General features: G+C 46.2%; 1 protein-coding gene across 1 annotated transcript in view; it reads right to left on the bottom strand.

Annotated features, from left to right (window-relative positions):
- Pkd1l3 (polycystin 1 like 3, transient receptor potential channel interacting) overlaps positions 1–15,169 on the bottom strand; it is a 64,876-nt gene that overhangs the window by 20,177 nt on the left and 29,530 nt on the right. Inside the window, exons 13-23 of the mRNA XM_087596664.1 lie at positions 14,786–14,979; positions 12,089–12,319; positions 10,565–10,666; positions 10,129–10,307; positions 7,142–7,288; positions 6,082–6,278; positions 5,592–5,791; positions 4,966–5,146; positions 4,227–4,419; positions 3,899–4,133; positions 1,764–1,863 (exon numbers count right to left, since the gene is read on the bottom strand). Of these exons, the coding sequence (XP_087452790.1) occupies positions 1,764–1,863; positions 3,899–4,133; positions 4,227–4,419; positions 4,966–5,146; positions 5,592–5,791; positions 6,082–6,278; positions 7,142–7,288; positions 10,129–10,307; positions 10,565–10,666; positions 12,089–12,319; positions 14,786–14,979 (1,959 nt within the window). The remainder of the gene's footprint in view (positions 1–1,763; positions 1,864–3,898; positions 4,134–4,226; positions 4,420–4,965; positions 5,147–5,591; positions 5,792–6,081; positions 6,279–7,141; positions 7,289–10,128; positions 10,308–10,564; positions 10,667–12,088; positions 12,320–14,785; positions 14,980–15,169) is intronic.

Genomic DNA, 15,169 nt, shown 5'->3' with positions numbered 1-15,169 from the left:
GCTGCTTGCTGTCTTACTCACATGGTTTGCTCAGCCTGCTTTATTATAGAATCCCAAACCACCAGCCTGCTCCCCAACTGATCACTAATTGGGAAAATGCCTTACAGCTGGATCTCATGGAGGCATTTCCTCACCTGAGGCTCCTTCCTCTCTGATGACTCTAGCCTTTGTCACACAAAACCAGCCAATCTATGTTCTCAGAAATATAGCCCAGGCTGGCCTTACATTCATGATCTCTGCCTCAGCCTTCCAGGTGCCAAGATTACAGACACGGACCAGCACAAACCACTGATAAGGATTCTTTCAGTGCTGGGAATCCAGTGCAGTGTCTCACACACACCAGACAAGTGCTCTACCACTCAGTATGTCCCTAGCCTTTTCACTTAAAGAATTAGATTCAGTAGACAAGAACTAATTTGCTGTGTATGTCTATCTTAGACTAAAGACCAGGGATTCTACTCAGTGGAATACGTTTGGGAATATCATTCTCAAGTTCAACCCAAGTAGAAACCATCTGGGCTTCTCGTCAATGCAGATTCTGGGATAAGGTCCAACACTGAACGTTTCTGAAGAATCCAGGAGGTGACAATGGTTTGGTCTAAAGACTTTGCCGAGCAGAAGGATTTAGAGATTCATAAGCAAAAGGAAAAGCAAGAGGTAGGGTAGGGAAAGATACAGAGAGAGGGGAAACGACAGAAATCACCTGCTCGCACGTACGAGCGCCATGCAATCACTGGAGAATAAACGAAACTCCAAGGAAAGTTGGAGAAGCCTTTGAAGAGAAATTGGAATTTGGCGTTCTTTGCAGAACTGGAAATCACAGCTTAAGGCCTCTCTTGTGCCAGCAAACACTCTCCCCCTCAACTATACCCCATGCTACATGCTACATTTGTCTTGAAGGGCAGGTCATAGACCTTCGGAGAGATAAGGCCAAAAACTTTGAAAAAGAAGCCACTTCACATAAAAAAATAGTTCAAATGCACAAGAAATTAAGTAAGGTCAAGAAAGAGGCTTTTTTGAGACTGTTAATTTTTAAAACCTCACTAAGATTGGAGTGCTTAGCCCTTGGCATGTCTACTGCTCGGTTTAAAGAAGTGACTGGTAACTTCTTGTCCATCACATACTCCACCTTGTTACCCCTTCCTTCCCTCAGAGAGGTAACCCTTTCCTGAGCTTTAGAGATTTTTCTCACTCATCTCTTCAGATCTTACACATAAATGTATTGGGGACACACATATGTCTTTGACACATGCATAGCACTGTGCTAACATTTTTGCGTCCTGCCCCTTTTGGCTCAATGTTATGTTTGCAACACTCCTCCATGTGCTGTGAGAAATTTTGAGTCCATTTTTTTTTCAGGCTGAACCTCCTCAGGTTTGACGACTGCATGTAGGGCATAAGAACACTTAGGATCGCACTAGTGTGCGCAGATCGTTGGGGCAATGCCACTTGACTGAAATGAGGATAAATGCGAGTGTGGGCTTGTGGGGCAGGCAGACAACTCAGTTCCAGAGATGACGGGTGGTGCAAGTACCATCTGGGGCCCAGGAGGGAGGACAGATGGAGCAAAGCACAGAGCACTGAGAGGAAGCACTGGCTTCCAGAGGAATGGATGTGTTTGGGACACTGGGTTCCTGGGCAGAGGAGGAAGAGAAATCAGCCAAGTGACCTGGTCTCTGACTGGGTAAGTCAGATGGCAGAGGCAGCATGAACTCTTGCTTTGCTTTGTAAAACTAAACAGTAGCTGGAACTATTCGAATTACCCCAAAGTGCTACAATTCTCCTGGCGTGGTGTTCCTTGTCTTTGGTAAGCCATGGCATATGGTTCGCCATCAGGGAGAACAGCAATGTCAGGAAGATCACCTGGAGACAAGAGTCAGGGGACAAGAGTCCATGAGTGGGTGCTGTGGGGCCCAGAAGATGATGTCACACATCCCATTTATTTACACATTTATGTTAGCTTGTGACCATGACACCCATGTGACAATCAGGGTAACTTCTCTCCTACCATGTAGGATCCAGGGATCAAACTCAGTTCCTTTGCAGCTGAGTGACCCGCCCAGGCCCTTGTGTGGGTTTTCCATGTTAAGAAACTGTTAACTTGGGCTGGAGAGATGGCTCAGTGGTTAAGAGCACTGACTCCTCTTCCAGAGTCCTTAGTTCAATTCCCAGCAACCACATGGTGGCTCGCAACCATCTGTAATGGGACCGGATGCCCTCTTCTAGTGTGTCTGAAGACAGCTACAGTGTACGACTTCTATACATAAAATAAATCTTAAAAAATAAAAAGAAACCGTTAACTTATTTAGGTGTCGTAACACTCTTATACTTGAAAAGCTTAATTTTTTAGAGAAATACAGATGAATTTTAGAGCTATCCAGACAATGGTCATGTGAACTTTGGAATCTTTTTTGGTGATGCTGGCTAACAGAACTTGAGAATTCATTATGCTATTTTTCTATATTCCTTAATTAAAAATTTAAAAGTCTTTATGTTCCTTAGCTTTTCAAAAGACGTATTTGTTTTATCTTGTGAGTGTTTTGCCTATACCCCTTGTGTGCCTGGTACTGGCAGAGAGAAGGTATCACACATCCTTTGCGACTGGAATTAAGGATGTCTGTGACCCAGCCCGTGGGAGCTGGGAATCAAACGTGGGTCCTTTGCAAGAGCAACAAGTGCTCTTAACTTCCGAGTCATCGTCCTAGCTCCATTTATGCTCCTTCCAAAAAGTGGCTCGTCACTGGTGTTTTCAAAGTTATTGCCACTACTTTAGTTATTATGAGTAGTAATATTACCATTGTGTGCATGTGCGTGTGCGTATGTGTTTATGTGTTTGTGTGTGTATATGTGTGTGTGTGGTGTGTGTGTATGTGTGTGTTTATGTGTTTGTGTATGTAATGTGTTTGTGCATATGTATGTGTGTGTATGTGTATATGTGTGTGTGTGTTTATGTGTTTGTGTGTGTATATGTGTGTGGTGTGTGTGTATGTGTGTGTGTGTTTATGTGTTTGTGTGTAATGTGTTTGTGTGTATATATGTGTGTGTATGTGTGTATATTTATGTGTTTGTGTGTATATATGTGTGTATGTGTGTGTATTTATGTGTTTGTGTGTATATATGTGTATGTATGTGTGTTTATGTGTTTGTGTGTATATATGTGTGTGTATGTGTTTATGTGTTTGTGTGTGTATATGTGTATGTGTGTGTATGTGTGTGTGTGCATGTATATGTTTGTGTGTGTATATGTGTGTGTGGTGTGTGTATGTGTGTGTGTGCATGTATATGTTTGTGTGTGTATATGTGTGTGTGGTGTGTGTGTATGTGTATGTGTGTGTTTATGTGTTTGTGTGTATATGTGTGTGTGGTGTGTATGTGTATGTGTGTGTGCATGTGTGTGTGTTTGTGCATGTGTATGTGTGTGTGCATGTGCGTGTGTGTGTATATATGTGTGTGTATGTGTGTGTGCATGTGGGCATGTGTATATATATGTGTGTGTGTATGTGTGTGTGCATGTGCGTGTGTGTATATATGTGTATGTGTCTGTGCATGTGTGCATGTGTATATATGTGTATGTGTGTGTGCATGTGCATATATATGTATGTGTGTGTGTGTGCGTGTGTGTGTATATATGTGTGTGTGTGTGTGTATGTTGAGGAAGTCAGAGGACAACTTTGTGGGTTGTTGGGATCACACTTCAGTGGACTCGAGGAGTAGACAGCAAGTGCCCTAACCTGCCGAGCTGTCTCACCAGCCAGCATTTAACTTTATTTTCTGTCGTTCCTTCACGTAGATCTCAAATAAATACCACTCGACCTATTGCTTTATTTGCTAGTTGTCAAAACACTTGGCCTCGGTTTCTCCTGCTTCCTCCAGCTGTGAAGGTAGGACCATCACATACCTTTATTGGCTGACAGATGAAGATGTCTTGGAGTACCGACAGCATCATTGAAATAACCCAGCTGGTGGCTTGGTCTCTGCTCAACTCCAAGCTATAGAGCGTTATAAAAAAAGCTGAAGTCAGGCTGATGACGCCGAGGAGGAGCCAGCAGCTGTATCTCAACCATCTGAACAGGCAAAACGGCACAGGCTTCTTCCCTCCTTCTGTGTTTAGGATGGGGAAACTGGTTGAATGCCTGGAGAACAGAAGTGGAAGAAATTATCTCCTGCTGACACCAGGAGAGGCTCGGAAGGTTGACAGGGTAGCAGCAAGAGCCCTCAGTGCTTACCTGCATGGTCCTGGCTCCTTGGGAAGAGTCTGTGTCCTCAGGAGTTCCTGGAGGTTTTGAAGTTGGCTGACTGCCTCTGAGAAGTCATAAGGCTGGTGTTCCTGGACAGCAGCCAGAGCACCTAAGCGCAGTTTCAGGCTCTGCAGAACACGGAGAAGGTAGCGGCAGAAATGGGAATGGCTTTCAGACACCCCTGTGGATTTATTTCAGGTCGGCACGTTCACGAACGGGAGATTTCAGTAAGTAGAGATCAGGGATGGAGAAGAGGAATTTATTAGGTGACAGTAAAGCTAATGTTTCCCAGTAGCAAGGGAGACAAGCTCCAGTACCCACAGCACCATTCCCCAGACTCACCTCACTGTCGTACAGTTCTAAATGTGAGCCTGGACACCTTTAAAACCTTACTGAGCTTTCCCACCAGAGCCGCAGCACACGCAGCCTAGACCAGCAAGTGCCCAAGCTGCAGTCGAAATCCACAAGTCATGCCACCTCTCCACTCAAGGGAAGAAGACAGGTCTCAGCTGACAGAATGTGGGGATCTGACTAGTCTTACGTTTTTACAATTAGTTCTCTAGTTTTATCACCAGGTTGTGTAGCTCTCAAGAGACCAAAGCTATCAGTTCAAGGTTGAAAGGTTAATGCATAAATTGCCTTGGTCTGAAAGGCAAAACCAAACCAAACCAAAACCAGTAAGAAAATGAGGTAAACTACAGGAGTGACTGAAATCACCGGACATTACCGTCTTCCCAGCGGGATTCTGTCTGCTGGTGACAGCCTTGATCTTCTAAGTGAGAGTAAACGAGGCCGGATAAAAGCTTCACTAGCGTGTTAATGTCACAAGAACTCCAGGAAGACTGTTCACACTCCGAGAGCAGATGTGTATTTCTCCTGAGCAGGAATCCCACAGTTTCCTTTAATTCCTGGGTATGGAACCGAGTTGAGAGACTTCAGTCTGCCTTGCGTTAGCTCAGCCCTGGGCACAATTACAGATGGTGAGCCTGTTTCTTTCAGTCAGGGGCACTTGCTTAGTGTAAAGAAACTCAACGCTTCATTTTAAATTTTTTTTTTCAGAGAAGAGTCACCCCACAGTGCCTCTTCAAATCCATTTCTATGAGAGGAACAGTTTGCTCAGACATCCATGACTAAAACAGCTCTGGAGCAGTACACGCCACCGTACTCAACCTCTAGAATGGTTTATAACCTTGGAAGGAAGCTAAGACTATAGCTGATCACAACGCAGTGGACAGGAATTAGGGAGAAAACATCAAAGGGACCAGGATGCTGTGAGCCTCCCAGGAAATCTCCCATGACTCTTTTCCACCACACAGAAGGGGGAGGGTACTTTATGTATCGACACCGGCTTACCTTAACCACCTGTGTAAGAGACGGGGTCTCACGAACAAGAACTGAAGGGCAGGCAGCCTGGCTGAGAGGAAGCGGGGGCAGGACTTCTGGTGGGTGAACCAATTGGAAGAGCCGCCCAAAGACCAGATGGATGGGGAAGAGGATGACGGAGGTCTGGATGCTGACGAGCAGCTCTGACAGGGTCACAGCAAGTGGACCTACTGCAGGAAAACCATGCCGTTAAGTTCCACCGGCCTGGGTTAGAACTACTCATGGAGGAATTTATCTGGGGTTAGAATGCATTCTCTATGGTAGTAGAGACCCTGCTAGGTTCCTAAGGCTGTTACATTTATCAACGAGAGCACCGGAGAAGAGGCTAACATCTAAGATTAGGACAATGGACGGGAGACGAAGGCACACCATGACTCGGTTTCTAAGCCTTGCAGTAGGGACGGAAACAAGGGCAGAACATCATCCACTGCGGACAGCACACATCAGGGCTCGTGCGTACATCGTTCACCCCTCTTGGCAGTGGAGCCACCCATCTTCCAGAACATAACATTGATGACCATGTCACAGAGCAGTAGTGTCATGCAGCAGGAGAGCCGCTGGACTCTTGTAAACTGGTTCCAGGGATGCCGAGTTGCAACTGAGAGCCACAGATAATCCTGAGTGAACTTTTCTACGATCGTGGAGGAGAACAGGTGTCTGAAATGAGAAATTAAATGAGAGAAGACAGAAAATGCCTATTTATTTTTTATGTGTGTGGGGCACATATGTTGTATCAAGTGTGGGGAGGTCAGAGGATAGCTCATAGGAGTCAACCCTCTCCTCATGCTAGGTGGGTTCCAGGGATTGAACTGATGTCATAGGAGTTCAAGTGCCCGTATCCACGGAGCCATCCTGAGCTTTCACTTTGAAGAGACTTAGACTAGGGCTTGGCTTATCCAACAACAGGACACAGAGCAACATTTCAACCTCCACTCAACACCTTTCTGATCAAGGTCTCAGATAATACGTATTGTAATAGATGAAAATGATTTTTGAGCATTATTTATTTGACTTTGTATGTATGAGTGTTTTGCTTGAATATATGCCTGGGTACCACATGCATACCTGGTGCCCCTGGGCCATAAAAGGACATTGGAACCCCTGGAACTTAAGTTCCAGATGGCTGTGAACCACCATGAGGGCCCAGGGATTGAACCTGGTTCTTCCACCAGAGCACCAAATGCTTTACCGTGCTGAGGCGTCTCTCCGGCCCTGCATGTGCTCTTTATATCATCTGAGATTAAATAAAACAATTTGGCCATGGGTCTCTGCATCTAAAGAGGAAAAAGAACTGAGAGAGCCAGAGGGGGTCAAAACCAGAGAAAACCTGCAGAGTCAGCTACCCTGGGCCCAGACAGGTTCACAGACACTGAACTGCCAACCAGAGAGCACTCGTGGGGACTGACACGACTTAGGCCCCTGCACATGTGGAACAGTTGTGCAGCTGGGTCTTCATGTAGGACTCCTAACAGGAGGCAGGGCTATGGAAGTTTGCACTGCCAGTGGTGTCTCGATTATACCTGAAGGAAGAGAGCTCGCTTCTGGAGGCTGGTGTGAACACCCTGTCACGCTCACAGTTGCCCAAGTCCATGGCCAGCCAACAATTGCACTGGAAATGGCATTTCTTCTTCACGGTCATGTCACTGACGACCACCTGGCTTACATACCTGCAGTCAGATAAAGATCCCCATGTTAGGAAGGTGCGCAGGGACTGCTTGCTGTGTGAGAAGTTGCCTTGCACTTACACTGAGCACCTAAGTTAGTAACAGAGGCTCTGCGAGGCAACAATGAGAGGAGCTCGGGAAGTTCATGTCCAAGGTGCTGACTGCAAACTTTACTCCCTGAGAAGAATTTGGATGTGCGCACGCGCAGCGCATGCGCGCAAGCATCTTTAAGCTTGCTTTGTTCCACGAGTGATAATGACCCTTTACTTCTTCTAAAGTATCCCATGTGCCTCCATTTTTCACCATTGGTATTCAACATTTATACTAATGACTTCTCATCCCCCATCTGGGTCTTCAACCATATCAGAACTATAGACCCTCAGATCTTAGACTCTTCCTCTTCCCAACTATACTTTTTGAAATGTGTGTGTGTGTGTGTGTGTGTGTGTGTGTGTGGTGTGTAACTGTGTGTATGCATGTTACAGTGTGCATATGGAGATCAGAAAGTAGCTTTCTACCTTCTACCTTTTTAAAAAAAAAGATTTATTATCTACGAGTACACTGTGACTTGTCTTCAGACACACCAGAAGAGGGCATCAGATCCCATTACAGATGGTTGTGAGCCACCATGTGGTTGCTGGGATTTGAACTCAGGACCTCTGGAAAAGCCGTCAGTGCTCTTAACCACTGAGCCATCTCTCCACATTCACTAGGGATTCTCCTTCTTTCCATCCCTTCGTGCTAGAGGAGTTCAGGGAAGACATATACATGTTACCACACCTGGTGTATGTGGGTTTGGGGAATTCAAACTGAGGTTGTCGCACTAGCACAGCAAGTCCTTTAGACACGGTGCCACCTCCCCAGCCCCTCAGCTACAGTGCTGTAGGTTTTAACTCTATCTAAAACATAGAAGAAGAGCTGAACGGTGCACAGAGCACTGGGCCCTGTTCTGAGGCCTGATGCACAGCACAGTGATCAGAGCCTTCTGACCCTATGTCTGCAACTGTTTTAGGGTGCCATCCGCCATAGCCCATGTATAAGAATGTGAGCTTAATTAGTCACTGTTAGGTGCATTCTGACCATTCCACTGACTATCCCTTCTCACAGTTCTCTCCACCTCTTTAGGTCTCTCTATTCTTTGAGATACAACAATCAAATATTGAAATCAGGCCAGTTAGTAACTCTACAATGGCTTCTAAGTGTTCAAGTGAGAATCGTATGGCCGCTTTCTTTAAATCAAGAACCAGGAATGATTAGGCTCAGTGGGGAGGGCATTCAAAGCTGAGACAGGCAGAACACTAATACTCGTGGGCCAAAATGAAGCCAACTTGCAAACACAAAGGGAAAAGTCTGGAAGGAAATTAAGATTGCTATGCTAAGGGCTGGAGAGATGGCTCAGCGGTTAAGAGCACCCGACTGCTCTTCCAGAGATCATGAATTCAATTCCCAGCAACCACATGGTGGCTCACAACCATTTGTAAAGAGATCCGATGCCCTCTTCTGGTGTGTCTGAAGACAGCTACAGTGTACTTATATATAATAAATAAATAAATCTTTAAAAAAAAAAAAAAGAACACCCGACTACTCTTCCAGAGGTCCTGAGTTCAATTCCCAGCAACCACATGGTGGCTCACAACCATCTGTAAAGAGATCCAATGCCCTCTTCTGGTGTATCTGAAGACAGCTGCAGTGTACTTATATATAATAAATGAACAAATCTTTAAAAAAAAAAAAAGATTGCTATGCTAAACCGCACCTAGATGAGAAAGCAGAACCAGTTTCCATGGTAACAGAGAAAGCTTTAGTGTCCTGGGCAAATCAGACCAGTTACAAAGTTCCCAAACAGGAGCCATGCAACACTGTAACTATCTTCAGTTCTCTGAAGGCTTCCTAAGGTTGTGCAGCAGCCGGAGAGGCAGAGGCTGGCAGATCCCCATTGCAGTTTACAGCAAGAAACTGCTCCTGAACGTGGCAGTGTGAAGGGGAGGACCGGGGCTAGTGTAGAAGACGCAGAAGAGGATCCAGAAGACCCAGCTAAGCCCCTGGATAAAGAGGGCAGCACTCAACAGGTGTGCAATGTAGTGCTGTATTGGAAGAAGAAACCATCTTGGATTTTCATAGTGAAAGAGTCAGAGTTGGGGTCAATCTAAGGCCAATGGGAAAGTTCCACCGCAAACCTCTAAGCACAAAGGCTCCTCCCTTCCAGGGAGTAGTTAGGTCCTCGAGCAACTGCAAACTCTCAAACAAAGCCACCTGAAACTCCCAACCGACCTCCTCTTGACTCCCAACCATACCCCTTGGACAGTCCAGAACAGTCCACTGATCACGAGTCAGCTTGGAGGTTACTTTGCCCCATCAATGATAACCTGCTTAGTTACACATTGTTTGAATTCTGCCCCAGTTGTTTGCAAGGTCTATAACTCCCTGTCAGAGTCTGCTCGGGGTCGTCTCCCCTTGAAGTGGGAGACCCCGACATGCTGGAATTAAACTCCTCTTGCTGTTGTATCAACCACTGTCTCTGTGAGCCTCATTCAAGAGTTCATGGAAGAGCTTCAACTTGGACCTCACAATAGCCAATGCTAATTTACCATTCTGAAGATCTTAGGGTCCTGGGGAATTAGATTGAATCTGTTCTTCCTGTGCTCTGTAGATGGTTCTGCAAAGCCTGGGTACCTGCACATCCAATTACAACTCCAGAACTTACAGTGGAAGGGGAGAACGGACCCTCACGTTGTCCTTTAACCCCCATACATGTGTGAGTAGTGCACACATACAACATAAATAACTGTAAAAGGAAATGAAAAGAAAAAGGGGAAGTGAGCCAGCCTGGGGCAGGTACTGACCAGGAAGGGCTGTTGCCGGAGTTGTCATGCCACAGACGAAGGCCATGCAGGTCCCCCAGCCAGGATCCAGTGGAAAGAAGGAAAACGTCCAGTGCTCCGCGCTCAAAAACTGTCTTCTGTGGGTCACAAAGGTGGTGGGGCTCGCTGTGCCCCTCTGAACCATAGAGGGTGATAACGACCTAAGATGCGATGAGGAAAGATGAAATGAGAGGCTCTGTTAACACCGGGCCTTTGGGTTTTCCTCAAGCAGAAGGAAGTATCCATTAGATGTTAGGCAAGTCCAGAGGGTTCCTCATATTCCACAGTGCGCCTAGGCAATACCAAACCTGGTGATGCCTTTTAAAGCCTTATTGGACACCAAGAGATTGTCAAGTTAGAGTATGCTGAAGACACACTTTGCAGAGGACACACAGTCATGAGCGTGGGCTCTGCTAACCTTGGCTGTTGTAGCAGCCCTCCTCCGATACCCAGTGTAGACCTGGATAAGGTAGTGGAATGCAGAGCTGGGGTCATTGTCAGCCAGGACTGTTACCTTCACCTGCAGGGAGAGCAGAAGGCATGAACTTGCTAGATCAATCCTCAGGACAGCCCCAGCTGGGGACATACATCTCTGTGATGGTTTTGGACCCCCTAGGAAGCAGGGGGAGGTGGTGTCAGCAAGACAAGCACTCAGGCCAGCAAAGTGCCCAGAGGTCTGAGGTCTGAAACTCCAGGCTCTGTCTCTAAATGGAAACAACCCCAGGATCTGTTGATGGGCCTTGGGCATCAAGCTCCTCCCCATGGCACTCGGGAAGGAGGAGCACACAGGGTGGGGGATACCCAGGGAAATGCAAATTAAATTGCTGTCTTGTTTTCTATTTACTGAAGCTGGCAACACTTCACCAGGACAGGAAGGAGCACATACTCCTCTTCTAGAACTTCAAGTATAAACAAGAGGAGGCTGAAGTGTAGCTGTGGTAGAGCCCTTGCCCAGCATGTGTAAGGCTTGAGGAAAAAATAACACAAAAATAAGAGATAAATGAAACAGAAATTAGGAAAAAGCTGTCCCAGAGTTTCACTGCTTTTTTATTTTTATTTTATTTATTTTTATTTTTTATTTTGTCTTAGCTAGATGTGGTAGCATGTGGAAGGCAGAGGGAAGAGGATCTCTGTGCGGCTTGAGGCTAGCCTGAGCTATGTACAGAGTTTCAGGACAGCCAGAATTGTACTGTGGGACCTTGTCTTTTTTCTTTCTTTCTTTCTTTTTTAACCCAGCCCAAGTATGGTGGCTAACATGTGTAAGGTTAGCCCTTGAGGATTACTGTTATATTAAGGCCAGCCTGGGCTATCCAATGTGCTTTTGGGGTCTGTTGCGGGGACAGTATGAGATCTTGTCCTTAACTTTAAAAATTTTAGCATTTCTTTATGTGTGTGCAGTGTGGGGGCACAGAAGGGCCATGACACACAAAGTGGAGGTCAGAGAACAACTTGCTATTCTCTCCTTCCGGCTTGTGCAAGCTGGGGATCAAACTCAGGTCGTCAGGCTTGGCGGCAAGTGCCTCTGCCCTCTGAGCCATCTCACCAGCCCCAGAAAACAATTTCTGACTAGTTTTCCAGTCACTGCAGTTATGTTCAATTATAAGTTGGCTTGGCATAACTCTGTGTAGTGTATAAGGTGAAATAAATATGAGTCTGATTTCAGTTAAGTTTCTATGACAGATACTTTCTGGTATATTTCTAATCTGCATGACTTCTGTGCAGATCCCACCTTGACACCAAAACTAAGGCAAAACAAAGCCAGAAACCAAACTAAAACCAAAAGACAAGCAAAAACCCCACTTTGTTCAGAGACAGTAGGAATGCAGAGACTTACAACAGCCCCACTTGAGCTTCTCTGCTCCTTGGCCCACAATATCCGTCCTCTCCTATCTAGCTTGACACACTCAACACACCGTGGCCTGTGGGGCCCAAGTCTTCTCACCTTCTGCGTATCTGCTTGATCCTTCCTCCAAGCCCACGTGGCTAAGAGGATATAGAATCCTAAAAGGCTGGCCAGCAACGACACGCCGACAGGGTTGTTGGACACATGAAGGAGAAGTTTGATGGTGTTTTCAACATCCACCGTCCTGGGCACAATGAAGAAGTCGCTGCTGAAGAAGGTCAGGTGGTCACAGAGACACTGCGTCTTTAAAATGGTGCTCTTCGGCCCCACCTGGAATATCGAAGACCCCAATTGTAACGTAGAGTGACAAAGGAGTGACAAGCAGAGAATGGGGACACAGGTGGCCTTGAGACAGAAAAGGACCTGAAGGTTTTATATGTATGTGTATATGATGTATATGTATGTTTATGTGAGTGTGAATGTGTATATATTAATGTGTATATACTTAATATATATTATATAATATAAATAAATTTATTTAATATTATGTGTATTATATACTATACTATATATATTAGTATATTATATATCCATTTTTTTTTGGTTCTTTTTTTCGGGGCTGGGGACCGAACCCAGGGCCTCGCGCTTCCTAGGTAAGCGCTCTACCACTGAGCTAAATCCCCAGCCCCTATATATCCATTTATAATAGAGATAAATGAACTTATTTATCATGTAAGCTTGTGCCACAGAACCTATGTGGAGGCCTAAGAACAACTTGCAGGAGTAACCTCTCTTTCTACTCATACGGGTTCTAGGGTTTGAACTTGGGCTGTCAGCCTGGCAGCCATGGTCTATGGAGTCTTCCTCACTGACGTATTATTGTTGCACCTTTAGCTTCTAACACAGCACCTCATGTGTAAGGAGTTCATCAAGTATGTCCTAGAAGATCAGGACTGTGGCTTCCTGCAACAGAGAGGGGGTGAGGATGGCGAGGGGTCCATGGGTGGTTTCTATTGTTCCTGAGTGTTTTATTATTTTTAAAACTCTGAATGAGGGGCCAGGTGCGATGGTGCACTCCTATAATCCCAGCATTCAGGAGGCAGAGGTAGGTGGATCTCTAGGAGATTCAGGCCAGCCTGGGCTACAGGACTAGAACCTGTCTCAAAATAAAACAAAAAACCAAAACTAACAAAAATAAAATAACCCCGAATTAAGAAAATAATAACTTTGATAAATCTGAATGGTATGTTTAAAACTTTCAAATTATTTCCTGTAATTTTCCACATGGCCTAACATTTCTTTGTAATGTTTATTTTAAAATTGTACCAGTAAATATGAATAAAGGATGCTACCAATGTGTGCTTGATTGGTGCGTAGGAAGACTATAACGTGGGCCCCGTGGCGGGTGCTTACCTAGCAAGGGTGAAGCCATAGGATTGATTTCCACTGGAAATACTACCTCTGTGACTTAATTCCTTACTTCTGCTGCATGTGGCTAAGCTCTGGCTGCTCGGTCCCTAGTGCAGCCTGGGAAACCTCTCTCCTTGTACTGGGAGAGACAGCATGGCAGAGGGCTTCATGGAGCAAAAGCATCCCAATGGTTCTGCCATCACTGCTTGCGTCCCGAGAGCATAAACACTCTTGAGTCTGCTCCTCAGCGCGTGGTTTCCCCAAGTCATGGAGTGCCACTGCCTGGCTCACCCACAGCCACCACTGAAGACCATGCTTTTAACAAATTCCCCCCTCCTGGGGGATTTTCCTGAGAAGTAACTGCCTAGAGATTACTGCTTGAGGCAGCTGCTTTCTCAAGAATCCCATTTTTTCCCTACTGAGCTCAGAGTTTTCTTTTTTAAAGAGGGTCTCACTATGTAGCCCAGGCTGGTCTTGAACTCATGATCCTCCTCTTCTGTGTCCCGAGTGCTGGGATTAAACACACACACTACCACAGTCAGATCCTGTCTCAGACCTTTGAAGGACAGGATTCCCAGGGCCCCACATCAGTGTGGTGTTCCTGGAGCAGACATTAGCTCAGGCCAGCACCCACCGGATCAAGAATGGGCAAACCCTAATGTTCAGGGAGGCCAAAGCAGGAAGGTCAAGACTGGAGGTCAACCTGAGCTATGTAGTGAGAGGTAAGATGCCTTCTGAAATTAGACACCAGATGCCCACTGTAAATGGGACAATGTGCCCTTGCCCACCTGGTGTGTACAAGAATTCTCTCTCTCTCTCTCTCTCTCGGCTTACTTTTATTTTTGTGTGTATACACAAGCATGCATGCGTGTGTGTGTGTGTGTGTGTAGCATGCATTCGTGTGTATGTATGTGCCTGAGGAGGCCAGAAGAAGGCATTGATCTCCTGGAGCTAGAGTTACAGGAGTTAGAGCTGTGGGTGCAGGGAACTGAAATCGGATCCTCTGAAAGAGCAGGGGATGCTCTTCACTCTCCACCTCCTGTCTATACCGTGTTCCCGCCTGGAAGAGTTTTCTTTTGTGTAGCAGGAGGCTTGTTTCGTTTTAGCTGTGGGGATATTTAGCACACAGCTTTCACATTAGCTTTCTAGCTTTCACCTATCAGCTGTCGCTCAGTGCCTGGCGTGGTCACTGCCTGCAGCGGTGTCCAGATGTCCAGCACTGCAGCTGTTCTAGAGATAAGCCTACCCCGCTACCACGGGCCGCCCTCCTTCGTGGTTCCAGGCAGATTTGCTTCCCTTCAGACTGGTGATGTTTATGGCCTAGTCCCAAACATGAAAGGAGGGGTGCAGAGAAGGCCTCAGAGAGTCCCTCCCCTGCCCCCTTACTTGGCATCCATCGCTCTTCCATGTCCTGTTGTATCGGTCCCAGAAATAGCACTGGGTGACAGCTGTGACCACTGAGACCAGGACAGGTGTGTGCTGCGCCGTCTCTGCACTTTTATTCTCCACAGCCATTATGTAGTAGGTGCCAGTGCCATACCACAGGCTCTCTGGTGTCAGCACCCATGTGTACTCCTCATCTTAGGATAAGGAAGAATGCTGGGTTATATCCCTGGTGGCCTATGACCCCGACCCCGTCAGATCCACAGCTACTATTACTCATTATCTTACAACTGAGGCTGCCAGTCTAGCACTGGAAATGTGTAAGAGACCAGAGACACACTCGGCACCATACATACTCCAGTAAAGGAACTGTCTAGTTAGGGTTTC

Source organism: Rattus norvegicus, chromosome 19 (genome assembly GCF_021556685.1).
Source record: "Rattus norvegicus strain SHRSP/BbbUtx chromosome 19, alternate assembly SHRSP_T2T, whole genome shotgun sequence".
Classification (NCBI taxonomy): domain Eukaryota; kingdom Metazoa; phylum Chordata; class Mammalia; order Rodentia; family Muridae; genus Rattus; species Rattus norvegicus.
The sequence above is the reverse complement of the archived record's forward strand: the minus strand, read 5'-3'. Positions and strand labels throughout refer to the sequence as shown.